The 21,384-nt window shown below is 37.4% G+C and overlaps 1 protein-coding gene across 2 annotated transcripts in view; it reads right to left on the reverse strand.

The window, feature by feature from the left end:
* The window catches only part of LOC127978918 (nectin-2), a 131,197-nt gene extending 127,945 nt beyond the window's left edge, over positions 1-3,252 (reverse strand). The window contains exon 1 of one of the 2 annotated variants that reach the window (XM_052583923.1): positions 2,920-3,252. In XM_052583923.1, the coding sequence (XP_052439883.1) occupies positions 2,920-2,983 (64 nt within the window). In that variant the 5' untranslated portion in view covers positions 2,984-3,252. The remainder of the gene's footprint in view (positions 1-2,919) is intronic. The other variant, XM_052583922.1, reaches the window with a different exon arrangement.
* Between the last annotated feature and the right edge of the window lie 18,132 nt (positions 3,253-21,384).

Raw genomic sequence — 21,384 nt, forward strand, 5'->3', positions numbered from 1 at the left:
CTCCAGGAGTCCTCCAGCCTTCACTAACGGCACCGTATGACCACCTCAGAGAGAGAGGGAGAGAGAGAGAGAGAGAGAGAGAGAGAGAGAGAGAGAGAGAGAGAGAGGGAGGGAGAGGGAGAGGGAGAGAGTCAAAGAGACCGGGAGACAGAGAGTCTCTCTTACATGCCGTGAGACACACAGATAAATCGGGAGACAAACGGAGACACAGAGCAGATTTTCCATCTGTTCTGCGGCAACATCTGATTCCCCATTTACGACTGCAGCATATTTTCAAGTCCAGCGAGCAAGAATGCGCCTATCAAACAGTTTTCGGTTTAGTATGCTCTGGAACTTCAGTCATTTCAAATCTATAATCTACATTACAAAAGAGCCCACAGAAACAGCTCCTAGACAGTGGGGCCATAACGATGTATAAACTGTGTGAGACAGAGGTAAATAGAGGACAGGTGGGGGAACTTTTTTCCGTCAACACGCTCTTCTGCGCTCCACTTTAAAGACACTCATAAACAATGGAAGTGGAAGAGACAGAGGGTCTTACAGGCGACCGATCACTAAAGCCACCAGAACAAAGGCTTGAGACGGAGCTCTGAGTGCACCGAGGGAGAATAAAGAAGGAGGGGTGCGAGGAAAGGGCACGCATTCAAAGGCCAGCAATTTGAGTCCCTCTTACATGCTCAACGTGGGTTGTCAGAGGGAAAGAGAGAGAGAGGTTTCTCGTGAAGGTGTGAGTTTCATTCCACGCTCTCTTTTGGACAATGCAGACTCTGAGGTCTTTTGTTCTTGGAAACCTGTTGGCACAGAAGCGCATTGTTCGGCGGGGAGAAACTACATTATCACGCCTTTATGCGGGAGTTGCTCTTTGCCGCCGCTCTGACATTTGTTGCTTCTGACAGTAATGGGAGACCAAAGGGAGCCAATAAGGAAAGCATCTACTTCCATTTGTCGTGCTTCCCTGATCCCAAACTGAGTTAAGCACTCGGAAATAATGTTTTAAACTCCCCTCAAAGACTCGAAAACGAGATGGATGCCATCAGATCCCCATTGAAAAGGGTCTCCATGACAACTGCGAGAAATCTTCACCTCACCCCTGAAGATCCCCTCTGAGAACACAAACTTTTGACATGCACCAACAAGATTAATGGGCCACCGAAAGTCTAGCACACATGGTAATAACCCTCCGCTCATCCTGAGGTGTGAAATGCCTTATCCTATGAAGAAATTAATAGAGGCGAACCCTAGAGTGTGCCCACGCATGTTGAGCGCCACTGGCATCTTGGCATGAATAATTGTGTTGCCACGATTCATCCATCCAAAACTCATTTATCCAACGGCCACGGTGCTTGTCTTATTTCTTGTGAAATATGTGCACACGGGGACCGCTCAGGATTGGGATTCGTTTACAGCCACCCGGTGCCAGTATCACGTCATGTTTCCCTGCCCATGCACACAAAAAAAAGCTGATGTTTTGTGTGATAAGCATGCAATGAAACACTCTGAATTGTAGTAGTTAACAAGTGTGCATGCATACTGGTCTGAAACTGGTTTAGAAGCTGCCCGACCAGTTGTCAGGTGTGAACACTGTCCCAACAAGTGGATAAGCAGCAATAAATCAGTGAAAGAGTGACATATTAAGAAGAGTCTAAATATTGCTCTGCATATCTAATTTACATTTTTTTGGCATTTAAGTGCCATCCACACCCAGGAACATACAGTAACTATGAAGTTTTAATAAATCACTATCATTCAAAATTTCCAAATCCCAGCTATGATAATGACACAGAGGACCAATAACACTGGAACCACTTTCAGATTCTTTTTTTAGTCGATGAATTATAGACTGCCAGCCAATCACTAAAAAACTTGAGAATTTAAAGAGGTAGGTAACAAAATCGCAGCATGAGATTATAATAATCACAATGTTCTCTTCCACTGGTGTGGACGATAATCTAGTTATTATAGTTGAATTTGTCGTTACCATTCTTGATGTGAATTGGACTATTTACAGTACTGTTCAATTTATTTGGTGCAAATTAGTCTTCAGTATTTTGTTTGTTGATGATAGGCAACACTTTGTATGAAAATGTTTTTGGAATCATAGTTACAATCGTGAAAAACAATGCCATTAGTTGCCAAAACATGTAACCGGAGTCTTTAAATACACACAGAGCTTGAGTCCTGCAGTGTAGCCTCAGCTTACACAGAACCACAGACATGTCTCTCCTTATCAGAGGAAAACAGCCCCTCGGAGACGCCTTCAAATCACAGTGATGTTAAACCACCAGGGAAGAGATGTCTAGGACCATCACCACTAGCAAGACTACTGGGGCAAATAAAGGGAACAGTAACTTAAAATGCAGTTTTATAACAATGGTATCTCAAAATAGCAGACTTGGATAAAATTCAGACATCATTGCATTTTGAAGAGTTCCAGTCAGCTGCATAGACCTGACATAAACCTAAGTATTAACAACTATACCCTGTTGCATTTCTCATTTCATATATACAGTACAAAAGCTTTAATAGATATACAAGTTTCAAACTGTAAAGTATGCGATTAAGTAAGACAATACAATTACACCTGCTGCCTTCTTCCAGCCGAAGAACAAACTGATCACGAGAGGCCACACCTTGCGTAACATGGCGTACGAGGCAAGGGATACGGGACATGGGTTACGGTCAGTGGCTCTTATCAAGTTAACCAGGATAACCTAGATAAGCAGGTAAGCTGTAGAAATCAGCGCGCACCAGCGTAGCGCGCGCATGAAACTTGCGTTTCAATACTCTTGGGACGAGCGACTACAGGTTAAGCGCTCACTAAAGGTAAGCATCATGCAAATTACCTCCAGGTTTCAAAATAACAAAAGAGACCGAGTGAGCAGTAAAGAGATTAACCGTCAAGTTTCTGTGTCACATTACCTTGGCTGGACAGAAGACACGCGCTGAGGATCAGGCAACAGTTTATCATCGTAAAGTCGCTCATTCCTCTCTCGTCCGCGGGAGGTTACACAAATCCTGGAAACTTTCGCATAAAATCTCTTTCACTTTGCGAAGCGAACCGGAGGCGGTGTGTTGCGGCTCGTCAGATCGCAGTCTCAGTCCGCTCCGACTGCTAGTAAAGCCCGGAGAGTGCACAGGTATGTTACTGTTCGGAACACCGTTGAGTCCTCTGCCTCGCGACTCGCTCACTTCTTCTGTTCTGTCTGGAGCTTGAGCGCGACCGATGGAATTGCTCGTGATGTCATCGCGCGTCACGCGGTGGAGAGAAATGGAACGCCTTTGAAGTTATGAACTTGTGGATTGGGCTGACGCGATACGTGATTTACACGTGAAGTCCAGATATTCTGGTAATTGTGAATGCTAGCAGTATGTGAAATGAACCGGGGATTCAATCAAAATGCCCCGTGGTAAATCCCCCTGAGTTTATAGAGTGATGTGTGATATATCACAGTCTACAATAAATAAGCTAAGACAGTACAATTACACCAGCCGCCTCCAAACAGTGAATATAGTAGCCTAAAATCTAATGACAGTAGGTTTGATGGTGTGTAATGTATAGCATTGTTTTGAAGCGGTCACAATCCACTTTCATATCTAATTATATTTACAATTTCCTTGAAACTGATTGTATATTACCCCTTTAAGCGCAAACACCCATTTTTGAATATAGATGTGAAAGTGCTCTATTCAAATATAATTGTTATAATTCATGGAAACTTTGGAATACAGATCGTTTTTTAAAGACAATCTGCAGATTATTGCAGAAGTGGAATCATTTCAGTATATTAAAGTATCAAAAACTTGAAGTTAAAATTTACTGTTAAGAAAATGCACTGTAGCATTAATTTTATATAAAATAACTATTTTCCGAACAATTTTTGCATACAAAATGTAAAAAAAAATGAAAGCCTTATGTCTAAATAAGTTATGTTCCAAATTTGAAGTTGATATACAAAAAAAATATTATTTTTTTTACGCCGTTAAACCACAAACAGCAACCGGGTGCCATCAAACAAAATAAAAAAAATTAATGAATTTTTCTGTCACAAATGTCTAAATATCTCAGTCAATATTACTTCTATAACAAAATACCCACCAAATGTGGAATCTTGAGACTCAGACATTTCTGATTATATTTATTTTTTCAAAATTATATAGAAAAAGTTTTGATTCTAAAAGACCATAATACATTTTGTAAAATGACACCTGACTCCACTCACTAAGGGGAAGACTGCCAAAAGATATTAAAGTACCATTTCCGTGGTAAAGTAATGTCTGATTTCAAAAATGTTTTTCACATGGATGAATGTTAAGGTTTTAAGTTTTCATATGACATGCAAGTTACGAGTAATACTTAGATATGTGACAATACAATTGAATATAAGGGAAAAAAAGAGAGCGTCAACAGGCCCACCAGTGGGCCGATGCCACTGAAGAGGTTAAAGTATTGTGACAGTACATTTGATGTTTGACTCAGAATTGTCACAATATACTTTCATGTCTATTTAGATGCACTATTTCAGAGAATCAGATTAGACATTATAGCATGTTGTGACAGTAAACAACTGTCTAATCTAACAGAGAACGGCCGATGATGTAAAATGCATTCTAGCAAAGTGTTTTCCTGCCATCTTTGTTCCAGTTGAGAATTTATTTCAAATAATTGCATCATATTAATGGCATAACTGGATGCCACACTGTTTAGATGTGGTTTAAAAATGTGCCCTCACAAATGGTGAATGGTAACTGCTTCTGAAATCCAATCTCGGGGAGTGACTATTATATTAAACAATAAACAAAAACTTAATTTCCCACGCTGGCAAAAGTGTCAGACAATATAAATCAGAAGACGTTTTTGCATGTTCTGGTCGTTTTTCTGAATGTTTTCTTAAAGCTAATCTGTTTTAACAGCATATTGCCTGACTTGCTTCATACTTACACGGTTGCCCATAACTACTGCTGATCGACTGTCAAATCAATGCGATTTATTCAAATAAGGAGGTATGAAGGACATGGTTGATGAATTTAGAGCCCTTCTCCTCTGGTAATGGCCTGCATACTAATCAGTGACCTCGCTCTGCCATCTATTGACTGATCTGCGCAATTACGCGCGCACCTTTATTAGTATGCAGAGCACGAGAGATATCTGTCAAAAGAAATACAGCGTCCCCTCGGTTAAGTATAAACGGCTGCTTGCGTATTCGTTTATAGTTTAAACTACAAGTTTGACAGACAACTTTGATGTTGGCTGACAAAGTATTGCCTGGCAGTTCAGAAAAGGCTTCGAAGTTTGAAGGTTGCACAGGCTGCGCGCGCTTTGAACGCTTCACCCTTCACCCTAAAGAAATTCTTAAAAAGCACAGTTTTCTTTCCTGTCCAGATGTATTTTTTTTGTTGAAACTTTTTCATTTTAAAAGAAGATATGTCTGGACAATGATCTGTGTAGTGCAACATGATTCACCAATAGCCTATGGATTTTCCAGAAGACAGACTGCACATTTTAAATGCATATAAATCTGCTAAATGTAAAAAAAACATTAACCGCTAAGTGTTCATTAGCATATAGTTGTGGACTAAAAGCCACAACGTTTTGAATAAAGATGGTATTTTAAGACCTAAAAAGGAATAATTTAAATAGAACCTCCATTACCAAATACATCTGCGATGTTCAGTCCTAACTGCATCTGGAGATCTATCCTTCTACAGAGTTCCAGCACACCTGCTGTCATTTTCAAGTAAACCCAAACACCTTTATGAGCAGCTGCAGGTGTTTGATTAGAGTTGGACCAGACAACTCAGACCTTGGAATTCTCCCATCTCATACTTGAAAATAACCATGGACTTGAGAGGGTGTGTTTACATCAATTAATTTTTTTTCAGTCTGAAATACATCCAGTATATGAATTCTAAATGTGCCATCCGATTCACATATGTATTTACACATGCACTGCAGTACATATGCATATATTACACGTACATTAGACAAAACTTTAGCGCGTGCGCAGCAGCTCTTCATAACCGCAGAAAGAAACTGCTTTGTCACTGCAGCTCCGCGAGAATAATTTTCGTGGAATTTTTCGCTTGATGACATGTCTAAAAAGAACACTGACATATGTCAGAAGAGCTTATTTAGTTAAATATTCAAACTGTCACAGTTCAAGTATAAATAAACGCACTATCGTAAGACAAACGTGTGTAAACATGCATTATGGCAATGCGCATGCGTGCAGCAGTTATCAATCTGATGAAGGAAATTGTTAGATTAAATTTTTTTCTTGTTGATTGGATTATTTTTGGTCTACATCACTTTCAATCCGATTGTATTTTCATTCAAATGGATTGAGGTGTTTACATGAAGGCTTTATTAATCCTATTGTGCCATCAATCCGATTATAAATGTATTATTTGGCTGCATGTAAACCTAGACAGTGAGAAGTGTGATTTGACAAGATTTCCAATATGGCGACTAAAGTGATGTCTCATTGGATATTTTTAAGTGTTGGTGGGAGAAATCCAAGAGTGTTTGTAAAAATTGGTCATTGTAATTTAATGATATTTTCAAGTGTTGGGAGAAATCCAACAGCTTTTGTATTTTGAATATAATATTTTTAAATGTTGGTTCAACCGTTTTCTGAGAAACAACAAGAGTGAAAGTAATAACATGTTATTTGTGATTTATTCCAGAAGCCCTGAAACATGGACAATAAAATTCAGATTTTAACACGATTAAGACAGAATTCTGATTAAGTAGTCAGTGGTTAACAGTCTATGGGTCAACCATTTGATGCAAATAAAGGAGTATGTGTTTTTACGTGAGTGGTGTAGCCACAGGTGTGCCAGGGTGTGCCTGTGCCACCCACAGTGGCAGCTGGCACACCTAAAAATAGATGCAGAATTATTTTTTATAGTCTCAATAAACATTTTTTACTAAACTTGGGCTATTGTTGTTTACTTAGAATATATATATATATTCATGTTCGCGACTCGGTTGATTCAGATCGGCACTTCGGAGCATGTTCGCGACTCGGTTGATTCAGATCGGCACTTCGGAGCCTGTTCGCGACTCGGTTGATTCAGATCGGCACTTCGTAGCATGTTCGCGACTCGGTTGATTCAGATCGGCACTTCGGAGCCTGTTCGCGACTCGGTTGATTCAGATCGGCACTTCGGAGCCTGTTCGCGACTCGGTTGATTCAGATCGGCACTTCGGAGCCTGTTCGCGACTCGGTTGATTCAGATCGGCACTTCGGAGCATGTTCGCGACTCGGTTGATTCAGATCGGCACTTCGGGGCCTGTTCGCGACTCCGTTGATTCAGATCGGCACTTCGGAGCATGTTCGCGACTCGGTTGATTCAGATCGGCACTTCGGAGCCTGTTCGCGACTCGGTTTAACTTGATTCAGATCGGCACTTCGGAGCCTGTTCGCGACTCGGTTGATCCAGATCGGCACTTCGGAGCATGTTCGCGACTCGGTTGATTCAGATCGGGACTTCGTAGCATGTTTGAGATTTTTTTTTAATTCAGATCTGGACATCGAAGCAGGAAGTGTTTGTCAAACAGTTAATTGGTGATAAATTAATATTTGGACTTGAGGCTTTTTTTTACCTGTCGATTCAGCATGTACATGGACCCACACACAAAGGTGGACACACTCTAGACTGGTGTGCCAGGTAGGGTGACCACCCGTGACGCGTAGCGCGTGCGCGTGCGCGCACAGCGTTTGAAGCCCAATACATGCGTCCCACAAATTGAGACTGTGTCGCGCATAATCAATGCTTGCTCAAAAAAAGTTGGTCGCTATATCTGGAGTCACGAACCCGTCGATCGCGATCGACAAGTCGATCTTGGAAGCATTTTAAGTCGATCACGAAGATTTTTCAAAATCTGAGAAAAAAAGGTGCGAGCCTCCGGTGCGAGTTGGGAGGTGCGAGCCTCCGCAGACTGCGCGCGCACCTCCCGAAACAGATGAGACATTTATACTTGACACAACTGCTTTAGACTGAAAACCAGACCATACAACTGATTTAGATGCGGGTACCGGTGTGATGAGATGTACTAATATCCGTCTGCTCGGGCATGAAAACATGAAAAAAAAAAAAAACCTGGACAAATCATTCACTCTTGTTCAACGCGAATGCTGTATATGAGCAGTAATTTATTCCGTCATCACCTGGGTGCTGATATCTGTGTTTAAACTAAACTCATTTAAGCTTTGTCAGTTTAAACATTTAAGAGCCAGAGGCAGCGAGTTCGCGCGCCCAGTGAGAAGATTTGTGTTCTCATCCGAAACGCGCAAACCTGCGCCTCAGCACGCGCGATCTATATTGACCAACTACAATTCATTTTAATCCTATAATTATATATTATAATTTATTTAAAGTGAATAAATTGTAATGAAAAATAAACAAAATGAAATAGCTAAAGTTCAAAATTATCGGATTTGGAAGAAAATTATTACATTTAACAATTAACTACATTTTGACACGACCTGCAAATTAACACTAGGAGTATGGTTGTGCGGAAGCAGTGTGAAAAAAATACTATCCCATAATTTTGCACAGTAATCTGACAATAAATGTGGCACACCCAGATTTTAACATGCACACCCAGAGTCTCTTTTTCTGGCTACACTAACGTTTTACGAGTTTCCGATGTGAATACGCTGTGCATTTCAGACCGGGTTGTTGGTTTTTTTTTCCCCATTTAAATGTTCTTTTACGTCTATACACTTAGAAATGGACTTGGATTTCAACTGGACAATTAATTCTCTGATTCTCGTTGGTGCACAGAGGTGGTATGCCCTGCTATGACACTTTGTTACATTGTTTAGATTGTACATCTGGTCTAGCTGAACCCGCCGGCCTGCCTATTGCCAGTGTTTGTGGTGTGGGTGCTGTGAGCGGAGTGCCTCCCAACTCATCGAGTGTTCCTGTTTGCCTCTCGGGGTCCTGGAGTTTGCACTCCTTTGGCATTTAAGGCGCAGTGTGACTCTGGTTGCTTGGTGTGCTGCTCCACAAGGGACTAATGGTTGCTACATTTTACTCTACTGCTCCTACTGCATGGAGTCTTGGTCATATTTCTCACTTTGGATTATCTATTTTCTGTGATTTTTGTACATACACTGTTTTGTGTTTTTGTGTGTGTGTGTGTGTGTGTGTTTATGTTTGGATTAGTAAAGAACTTTGAGCTCTGGAAAAGTGCTATATAAGTTAAACTTATTATTATTCAGAGCATGGCTTCAACAACGGATGTGTGCAACAAGGTCTGTTTGCACATATAGCATGACAAATAATTAACTGTACTTGAAGATTTTGTAAAATTGAAAAATGAAACACTCATAACTGTATATGGCATCATAACAAAGATGAACTATATGTTTATATGTTAAATTCTAGAGGGGATGTCGGATGGCGTTGGAACGTATTGATCTGTGCCATTAATTTATATAAAGTGAAACGGGAACATGAAATGCATATTCTAAAATCAACTTATGTAAACACCTTTATCATAATATTGTCTTATTTAGAATAATGCAAATAATTAAATGACTGATTAGTGCTCCTGTGGCTCAGTGGTAGAGCACTGCATTAGCAGAGGTCGTGGGTTCAATCCCCAGGGGACCACAAATACTGATAATAAAATATTTATATCCTGAATGCACTGCAGGTCTCTGGATAAAAGTGTCTCCTAAATGCATAAATGTTAATGTGATTTCCATGTAAACACAGTCATTGTATCCTATTGCTGACTATATTCAATGTCGGGTCCAAGGTCATTAATATGCATGCTCGAAGTTTACATTTATATGTTATGTATATACATTTATAGTATTATATAATGTAGTTAGACAGGGCAAACTTTGTTGTTGGCTGATAAAGTCTTGCCTGACAGTTTAAAAAAAAAAAAAAGCTTAAAAAGCTGCAAAGCTTGAAGGTTGCTAAGGCCGTGTGCTCTTTGAATATTTTAATACCCCAAGAAATCCTTGAGAAGCTCAGTTTTGCCCTTTTCTATGTTGATGTATTTCCTGTTGAATCTTCCTCATGCTACAGAGCATTTGGACAAATATCTTTAAGTTTTGGAGAATTCCAGCGGTGTTCAGAAAAAGTGGCATTTTAAATGTTATATTTGGTATTTTTTGAGTGTCTAGAGTGTTGTTGTCATCCATCTTCATTTTAAAGTCAAAGGTAATTCAGCGGTATGGCAGCTCACTAAAACATCATTACATTGGACCATTGAAAAACAGCATATTAAACATTCTTAAGTAAAGGGATAATTATGGTAGGGCTATTCATGCAATTATATCTCAATTCTACATCTCAACATAAATAATCATTTTCTTGTAGAAATGACCACTATTAAAGTCCTCTGGGAGGCCATTAGCAGCGATTCAAGGAGTGTCCATTTACTGAATGTGCCTTAGGTCAAACATAACTGCTGGGCCGTTAGGAGCCTGTGAAATAAGAATGAGATGTATTGTCTGGGGGAGTAGCCTGTGAATGCATGACCTTCATATGCACTATTTTATCCACCCCACAGAACATTCAGGAAGATTCCTGATTATGATGTTACCTAACAGCACTCACCCACTCTCTCGCAGATGCATTCCTTAATATAGCTGAGTCATGGGCAGACGGCACATAGGAAAAAGAGCAATTGAATCCTATTAGAATCTGTCTGTATTTCCCCACTTGGTGCTGGGAGTTCAATTGTGCTTGACGATGTGTATCTCATCTGGGCCAAAAAATAGCATGAATTGCCGCTCACCGGGCCAATGGCTTCTAACGACCTCTGACAGTTTGGCACTAATGATACGTTTTCAAGCACTCAGTGTCATTGTCTCCAACACACCGTCCTAACCAGATGTCCAGTAGGATGCCAAAATGTCCAAAATCTGACAACCCTTTAAAAAAAACGCCTGAAACCTTGCATACTTAGCCCTTCGTCCGAGCTTTTTGAGAGATTGTCCCTTAGCTGGGCGGCCAGCGGGCTCAGATTGATTAAGCTCGGAGGCTGCTTTAATGTGATCATGTATCAGTTGCCTGTCGACACCTTTACAGGGATAACTCTCTGGCTATGACACTCTGATTAATACACTGAACTGTTCATCCCCCTTCCTTACTGTTGCCTTATTTGTCTATTCTCCTCAGGTCTCGATCCGGCTGCCTTCTGCCCTTCATTATTATAGTATATCTTAAGACTCCATTAAACCAGCCCAGCTAAGTGTTGCTCTGCTAATGGCGCTCCGAGGGGCTGCTGATAATACGCTATGATTAAACACATTAAAGGGCCGAGCAGGCTCCCACCCCACAGCAGGGTTCTTGTAGTTCTGCATATGCATACACACACACACACACACACACAAACACACGGTATAAATGTCTCGGTTCATTTGCCTCAAATGTCTCATTTTTTCTTAAAGGCATAGTTGACCCAAAAATGAAAATCGTTTTTGTTTGCTCCTTCTCATGTTCTCACTTTCTTTCTGCAGTATGCTTGTTGCGGTTTGTGTGTATTTTTAATGAATCTCAAGCTTTTAAAGGAATGGTTCAACCAAATATGTGACCCTGGAGCACAAAACCAGTCATAAGGGTCCATTTTTTTTGCATTGAGCTGAATAAATAGGAAAATGTACTCTTCCTCAGGCCATTTAAGATTTAGATGAGTTTGTTTTTTCATTAGAACAGATTTGGAGAAATTTAGCATTGCCTCTCGTGTTCACCAGTGGAAGTGAATGGGTGCCGTCAGAATGTGAGTCCAAACAGCTGATAAAAACAAACAGTTGATAAAAACAAACTTAATAAACACTACTCCAGTCAATTAGCTAATTAATGTCTTGTGAAGTGAAAAGGAGTGCATTTGTAAGAAGCAAATCCTTAAGGATATTTTAATCATCGTGTCTTGCCAAATTTGAGTCTATAATCCTTTTGACTTCACAAGACATTAACTGATGGACTGGAGTGATGTGGACTAATGTGATGTTTTTATCAGCTGTTTGGACTCTTATTCTGACGGCACCCATTCACTGGTAAGTGAAGTAAGTGATGGAAAGCTATACATCAAATTAAACTACTCCACTAAGATTTGAGAAAGAATGCAAAAGCATCATAGAAGCAGTTCATATGACTCAATATGACGTGTTTTATTCCAAAAATAGAAATTATAAAATAGAAACAAATTAAAATTGCTGTCATTTGCTCATCCTTATGTTCTAAAGCTGCATGGTGTTCTTTCATCAGTCGCTCTCTGCTTGTTGCTCTTTTATATGCAATTTTAATGACTCTTAGACGGAACTTTTAAGTTTGGGGAAGAATGCAAGAGCATCATGTGTTGACTCATGTGTTATTATATAAAATTGTCACTTGAAATTCTTTTTGAAAACCATGACAATAAAGCAGATGTAAGATTTGAGAATGAAATGTTCATTTGAGTCAAAACTGTTTGGTGAGAAGCTGATTGGGTTTATAAAACCTTATCTGATTAATTGATTCAGTCACATATTGCGCTGATTGGGTTCTTGAGCTGATTCACTGATTCACTGGTCCATTCTCCACATACATTTCATTTCTCTTCAAAGATGCTGAATAAAGTGGGATATAGCACGAAAGACATTTGGCCCATGCACTTTTAATATGCTTTTATTGCCGCTTCAGAGCCCCATTCACTGTGATTGCATAAAAATAAAAAGTCATAGGGCTTTGGAATGACAAGTAAATTACAGAATTTTATGGTGACTATTCCTTTAAGACTACTTTAGTGAGTTATTATGTTCGTTTTTAGTGCTCTCCCGCTCCATTTATCTAAATTCTGCTTATTCACCTCTTGATAACTGTGGTATCAAGCACTTTGTTTTGCTGCTGGTTTGTGGGTCTTTTCATTAGATCTTTTATGCTTCGCTGCAGATTTGTTTAAAATGCTAGTTTTAAGCTGTATGTGTGAGAGCGATGAAAGAGAGTTAAAAATAGCAACACGGACAAACAGAAATCTTGTGTCTATAATAATAAATAAATACATTTTGCTCGAGGTTTCAAAGGATCTGCTTGCTGTGTGAAAATAGAAAAAAGGCATCACATACATGTGCTTCTCCAACATTTCAATGAATTCACCCATTCACATCTTTTCACATCTGTGTGTGTGGCCTTCTTCTCAGGACACAATGTACTCAGATACACACACAATGACTGGCTCACTGTGATCCTCTCAACACCCCTCCATATACAGAAAAACCTCCGCCTCAGGGATACAAACAACATTTGGAAAAAAGGATTTAAAAGGGTGATGGAGAGAGAAAAATGGCTGGAATTGAATGCATGAAGCAGAAAAGTTGCTATGTTGGTTTTGGCTTCAAACAAGACTATTTTCTATCCTTTATATAAAAAAAAAACATAAACTATTAGTGAAATAGTAAATTCTGTGTGAAAACTTTCTATTCCTGATCTGTATTTATTTAAACACTGCTATAAAATATACTTTAAAATGCATTGAATTTGCAGGAAACACTGTATGTGTCCTAGATTTGGAGAAAAAAAAAAACATATATATATATAAAAAATTTAATAAGGTAATGATAACAATAGTACAATAAAAAACAAGACACAAATCAGAGATCTTAGTATAAACTGAATGGTGAATTTCTCATCAAATCCAGTCAATAGTTGCCATCCACATTATTTTATAGCTCTATATTTAACAATAAAACGTTCTTTGTGGCACATAAGGTCGTCTTCTATTGCACCAGATTATAAAACCTCTAACAGGACACTATTTTTACGACTGAATCCGTACAATAAAGAGATAGACGGACCTGTCAAAAGGGCAGCCATCTCTATAGGATGCCATCCATCAGCTCTGTATGGTAGAGTAGATCCACACAAAAGCCACTTGAGCATTGAGAGCAAGTCAAATGAAGCTAATACAGACAGGTATATGAAGAAAATAAAGCCTAGAGTGCACATAAGCCTCGGGGAAAGCTTGCAAAATAGACTTACAGCATCACAATAAGCCGAGACAATGCTCTGGAGACACGCTTCTAGAGTACATGTTTAACTAAACTAAGACTGCATTTCCAGGTCCACATCCAGAATTTCTGGCAAAGCTCAAGGAGGAACTACAGGAGGATTTCCACAAAATGTAAGATTATTCGGAAATTGAGCCAAAAGCACTGGAAGCTGTGATCACTGCTGTCCTACACACTTCTGATGCTAATGTAATGAGATTTAGCTTTTAAATTTAAAATCAATATTCAAAAGATTGCTCTCAACATCATTTGTGTGATGAGAAAAATCAATTGAAATTATTCCGAAATAAGCATAATGCAATTGTGGAAGCATTTCCCGAGGCCTTGTCTATATAAAATATCACTCCTCTGCTTCCTTTTCAGCTTTTTATGTAATTTTGTTTCCTTTCTTCATAGAACCAAACAGCTATTTGTCTTATGCGTGCACGAAAAACAAATATCTAACATATCAGCCGTCTTTGTGTTATGTGTAGCTCATTTGTCACGTCCACATACATTGTGTCTGGCGTCTGAGCGGCACGTAGTTGTTGGTAAATAACACAAAGTGCTGTGTAGAGCCGACGGGAAGAAGAGGTTTGATTACAGCCCTGCAGTCTTTATCTGCAGCGCGCAGACTGGCTCTGACGCAGACGAGATCGGAACGAGATGGAGGGATTTTGTCATAACAGAGCTGTGGGACGTCTACTTGTCAACTGGGATCTGCTTAGAGTGGTCCTAAGTGTGTGTGTGTGTGTGTGTGTGTGTGCGCGTGCAAACAAACGCTGGCTTCCTCTGGAGTGTGTGATGGAGAGGAACCAGAGGTCATGTCATTCTTGTCAGTGATGGGCTCTCAGTCATTCTGTCCATGATTTATTGAAGCCATGTGCTCATGAAATCACAGCCTGAATACAAAAGACTGAAAGAAGTCTGCGTGACTTGTGCACGATGCTCTGAATGATTTGAAGTCATATGATTTGAGGAACAGACCCAGAATTTCCTCTTTATGTGCTCGAGTGTGGATTTGAATTGAATTGAATAACCCATAACCTACAAGATGTGGAACTGCATTTAGAAAGGGGAAGAGGATTTTACTGAATTGAAATTCAACAAATTCAAATCAAGAATGCACAAGAACAGTGTGTTTTGTGTTTCCATCTCATTAAGTGTTTCATGTTGTTTGGCTCCATTTTGAGTTTGGGGGTAAATTCTGGCGCTCTGGTAAATGAAAAATATTCCATGATGGCCCATTAAGATTTAATGTAAGGTTTAATGTATCAGTATAATGAATATTTATTCAAATGTGTTTTTTATTAAATAATTTTAAATAATATGTTTATATTTTAATTTGTAAAATTTTTATTACATAAGAAAAAATAATTTACATTTAAAAATTCATATTTAACTAGTATTTGATCTTTTATAGTTTTAAATATATACTTACTAATATACTAATATAATTTATTATAATTTATTACTAATATAATTTATATTTAATTATTACATTTATTTGTTTAGATATAATTAAAAATTTTCTACACAATTTTTTATATAATTCATAATATTTAAACGTTTGAACTTTTTTATTATTAAATGTTTTATTTTTAGATTTTATAATTTGAAACATTTATTATTTATATTTATACACACGCACATTTATATTAAATATATACATATATACTTTTATTTACATTTCTTTATTATTATTCGATATAATTTTATATAATTTAAAACATTATATTTATTATTTATATATATATATATATATATATATATATATATATATATATACACACACACACACTTATATTAAATATATACATACTTATATATTTTTATGTACATTTATTTAAATACACTGAATATATAAATAATGTTTCTATACAATTTATGTCATTTATAATTTTTATATTTTATTATTATTTTTTACTACTATGTAAAAAATACTATTTTACTTTTTTTATTATGATTAAATAAAATTTATATAGTCTGAAATAAATATTTATTATTTTTATACATTCTATTATTTTCTACACATTTCATTCATTTACATTTATTTATTCATTTAAATATACTACGTTTGCCTATACAATTTCTATTTGTATATTTATTATGATAATAATTTATTTTTTTATTTTTTATCATTAAAATTGATATATATATATATATATATATATATATATATATATATATATATATATATATATATATAAACACATTGTGATAATATCCTGTATATTATGAGCTTTTGTCCATAGAATTAGGATTACATACAGGTATGAGATTTGAGAGCTTTATTTTTGGAGCTTAAAAGTTGTCATTTATTTCTGTTGTGAGCAAATCAACAGATCAAACATTTACGCTTGTGCTCCACAAGAGAAAGTAAATCACAGAGGTTTAGAACAGCATTATGATGAGAAAATAGATGACCGTTTTGAATGAACTGTCCCTTTAAGAGTTACATCCTGGCAAACAGAGGGCTATTATATCTGTGATGAGCCAAATTAAGCATTGATTTCTGCATCCAAATTTAATAAAGCAACAGCAGAGAGGTTTAAATGAATGTGAACACCTTTCTTCAGCTCAGCTTCACTCTCTATTATGTGTCACAGCATTTCATATAGTTAGAAATTACACATAGGACAGTTTTATTGCTTAGGGTTTGCTCTCTCATAGCTCAGAAGAGCGTTCCCCAGGAGAAATACAAATACACACAAATCAGACAACAGCTGACATTCAGTAAGAGTAAAGAGCAGGTAGATGTATGGCCAGAAGAACTATTCGACGAGTTTAATGATAAATGTGAGTTCATATTGAAATATATATATTGAGATATATGAAGTCTCTTCTGAAACTTGAGGAGATACCATTATAGCACACTCTTTCTGGAAACAATTTCATTTACTTGTTCCAATATTAATATTAGAGAGATAAACTCAAGGTTTCTTGAAAAACAGGCATTTTTGTTGGAAATAATGGACAATAAAAGGTCATTTACCTTGATTTTTCTTTGTATCCTTCACAGATTATTTCATCTGAAGATATGCTCTTCGAGGACAAAGATGTGATCACTGATGAACAGTAATGAGCACACGCTCACCAACCTCTGAAAATAAGAAATAAAATGCTATTTTATCAGCAGGAAAGTCTTGGGCTGTGATAGAAATGTGTGACTGAGAGACTGTCATTGTTTGTTGGAAAAATAAATAATACAAATAACAACTGATATGGTTCATATTTATGTTGCATTATTCAGATCATTGTTTTAATAATGCAGTCTTATAATCTCTTAATTAATTTTCATATTTCTTAAGATTTAAAATCTAGGTCTGGAATAAAATATAAAGCAAATTTCATACAGAAAAGGCATGAAATTAGCAATATGCATATTTGACTAAGTAAGTCTAAGAAATCAGAGTTATTTTGGTATCACAGAGATAATATTTTATCATTTGCATTATTATTATTTTCATTTTACTTTTAACGTTTTAATAGTTTTGTCATGTTTTTTTTTGTCATTTTTAGTACTTTTTGTGTGTGTCTAGTTTTTATCATTTATTTTATATTATTAAGTTTTGCATAATTTTTTTTTTTTTTTAACAATGTAACTGAAAAAAAAAAAGTTTGTTTAGAAAATGACCCTGTTCACACATTCATGCTTTGAGAGAAATGAGTGGCCACCCGTGGTGAATTCTCCAGAGTTTGCTGTGTGTAAGTGAGCGGTATAGGACATAAAACCTTTAGATTCAGCCCCACGCTTTCTGCTCACTGATCTGAAATTTAGGCATGAGTAAGAGTAATGTGGCAGATATCGAACCCACTCAAGCGTCTCCACAGCGGAGCTATCATCCGTCCGCTCGCATCAGCCCAGTCAGGACTGCAGGAGGAGAGAGATGTGCACCTGTGTCCTGCTCCCACCAACACGGCACCCATCAGCGTGTGCTATTAAACCAACACCTCAGCCAGCAGAACTGTATCAATAACACAATCAGCAAAGCCAAATCAATTCCACCAGGTTCCCTGGATTTGATTTGTCTTCTCAAACACTGTGCAGAAAGTCTAATTGATAAATCAATTCGATTTCTTTCTCTTGCTGGGTAACAGAATCTTTAACAGGGCATTTACTTCTGAACTTTCCCATGCAAAACACACCATAGTGGTTGCTAGGGTGCTGCAGTGCAGTTGCTAAGCAATTAAATTGTTTTCAGCAAAGGTGTTGATATGCTAAGGTGACCAAATTTCTAAAATGGAAACCATTTACTAACTTAGTGGTAAAAATGTAATTGGAATCTCACTAAGGGGGGCGGCACAACACTTGTTTTGTAGGATAACTAATAATGATCAAACCCTGAGATATTTACATAAGATACAACTGACTAGACATCACACTGTGAAAAAATAGTAGCCTAAATAGTAAGCATTGTAAATAGTAAACAGTATTTTTAACCAAAGAATGGCTTTGCAAAAACGTCACAAAAATAAAATGCATCAAAATGTATATTTGTATTATATATTATTAACATTTTCTAACTGTATTTAACGTTTTCATTTTCACAAACTAAATATCTAAATAGGCTAACGTTACGTTATACAGTAGCTAATCTTAAAATGTTATATTTTTGCTTTGAAAATAAAAGAAATGTAAGCTTATTTTTAATTTTAGGCTCGTTTTGAGCACAAAGTGTTTTAGTTGACTATTTTTGTATTTTCAAAAAGGTTACAGTTAAAAACGAGTTATGAAAATTGACTAGTGATCAACAGTGGCTTGATCTTTCAAAAACGTGTAAAATTGTGATCAAGCCCTGTTATATAATACAAACAATCAGTATTGCTTTAGTTTAACATATATTGTGATAGTTTACCCCCTTTGAAAGCGTTACCGTTGTGTCTTTTGATAAATGATGATAATATCACTCTGCTCCTCTGTGATTCTTTCTTCATGACTGAAGCAGAGGTGCACAAGTGTTCTGATCAGTGGAGCGCCCTCTGCTGGTGAAAAGAGTATTGAAATAATTACTTTCAGACCAGCGGCGGACTGGCCATCGGGAGCACCGGGACATTTCCGGGCTGACGTGCAATAGGCTGTTATGCAACTGTGAATTAATTGACGGTTTTATGAATCTACGAATCAGGCGACCACGGTGTGAAAATGACACTACCACACGACCAAACATCAGCGAGCGCTGCCTAATTGGCTATATCCAGAGGCAGGCTTTATCTTAGAAAATTGCCCAAAAAATGGAGCTGTAAAAGCAAAGGAGGAGCAGAGATGGAACAAATAAAAAGGAGAAAAGCCCTGGCCACAGACGCAGCAAATTGCTGCAAAATCCCAGCCATGTTCGCCAGTAAGGGAGCAGGTCGGTCAGAATTACATTTATATTTACGGGGGATGGGACGGTTCACTGAAAAATCCGACCCGCTCGGTTGACCACACTCTTAGAAAAAAGGGTTCATTGGGGTTCTATATAGAACCATAAGGTTCTTTACTCAACTCCAAAGAACCTTTTATGCTAAAAAGGTTCTATAATGACAAAAAAAGAACCCTTTTTGCACAAAGGTTCTTTAGGCTATTATTCATTCATATATTACATTATTCTGCAACATTTTGTATTTATAATTACATTTTTGTTTGTAGTAACTTAATATCACATTTTAATCATGCTGATTTTTGGGGAAAAACTGAAATGGCAACCTTCGTGTGATATTGATTAACTACATAAAATTATATAAATAAATACATTTTCTAACCACCATATCTTGAATTTTGTGATCATTAACATGCATTCATAAATAATGCAGTGAAAGAACGCACTCAAAATGCACATGCGCACTAGTATCATTTCATCATGTAACTTTACATTAGCCTAGATGAGTTCACTTTTTAGGCACGATTTGTTTAGTTTTTTAATATACTTAATACTGTTAAAAGGCACATCAGTAAAACAAAAAATACAAGTTACACGCTTGGAAAACGTAATTAGAACTAGCTACTAAATTAGTTAAAAATGCCTATCCCTATACAGCTATGATTCGCCAACGCCAGACTGACTCAAATGATTCGCGAACCCCCTTTGAACTCCCGAACTGACGCAAATGATTCGGGAACCCGCTACGAACTCCCGAACTGATTCAAATGATTCGCGATCCCGCTCTGAACTCCCAAAATGACTCAAATGATTCGCGATCCCCTGACTCAAATGATTCGCGATCCCACTCCGAACTCTCAAACTGACTCAAATGATTCGTGAACCCGCTCCGAACTCCCGAACTGATTGAAATGATTTGCGATCCCCAAACTGACTCAAATGACTCTGGATCCCGCTACGAACTGCCGAACTGATTCATCCCGAATGATTCGCGAACCCGCTTTGAACTCCTGAACTGACTCAAATGATTCGCGATCCCGCTACGAACTCCCGAATTGATTCAAATGATACGCGATCCCTAAACTGACTGAAATGATTCGCGAACCCGCTTTGAACTCCCGAATTGACTCAAATGATTCGCGAACCCTACGAACTCCCGAACTGACTCAAATGATTCGCGATCCCGCTCCGAACTCCCGAACTGATTCAAATGATTCGCGATCCCCAAACTGACTCAAATGATTCGCGAACCCGCTTTGAACTCCCGATCTGACTCAAATGATTCGCGAACCCGCTTTGAGATATAAAACATAATATATTTTTGAAAGTATAGTTTTTCCATAAACATAGCATATACAACGGTACTGAAACCGTGACTCTAAAACCGTGAAACAAACCGAACTGTGAAAAAGTTGAACTGTTCCACCATAATATTTACATAATCATTTGGCAGACGGGCGCTTTCATTCAAAGCGACTTACAATAGATAAAATCTATAAAAAAAGGAGGGGGGGTAGACAGTTCAGCTTTTGAGTCAGAGCAGGAACCTTCAGGTAAAGTTTAAGCTATTAGCAAAACTAAACATGCTGGCTATACTCTTAGAAAAATATGTGGTTTTATGATTTATAAGGTCATCAGTATCAGACTGTGATCATTGGGACCAGTGTTAATTTTGACACGAAATTTTAATTTAGTTTTAGTCTTAGTCTTTTGACTATAATTCTTTTTAGTTTTAGTCGAGTTTTAGTCATCTGATTTGTTTTAATTTTAGCCTTATTTTAGTCGACTAAAATTGCTTGGTATTTTAGTCGACTAAAATTGCTTGGTATTTTAGTCGACTAAAATAAGACTAAAATCAATAACAGATTTACTAGACAATTTTTTACAGCTGGTATAGGAAACAAACTTAACCAAAATATATAAAACACAAATTCAACTTTATTTCAACACAACTGTGTCTTTATTTCGATTCAAAAGCTTTTATGCAGCAACAAACACTGTCATGATAATGTAAACAATAACTAGCT

The sequence above is a fragment of the Carassius gibelio genome, chromosome B19 (genome assembly GCF_023724105.1).
Source record: "Carassius gibelio isolate Cgi1373 ecotype wild population from Czech Republic chromosome B19, carGib1.2-hapl.c, whole genome shotgun sequence".
Lineage (NCBI taxonomy): Eukaryota > Metazoa > Chordata > Actinopteri > Cypriniformes > Cyprinidae > Carassius > Carassius gibelio.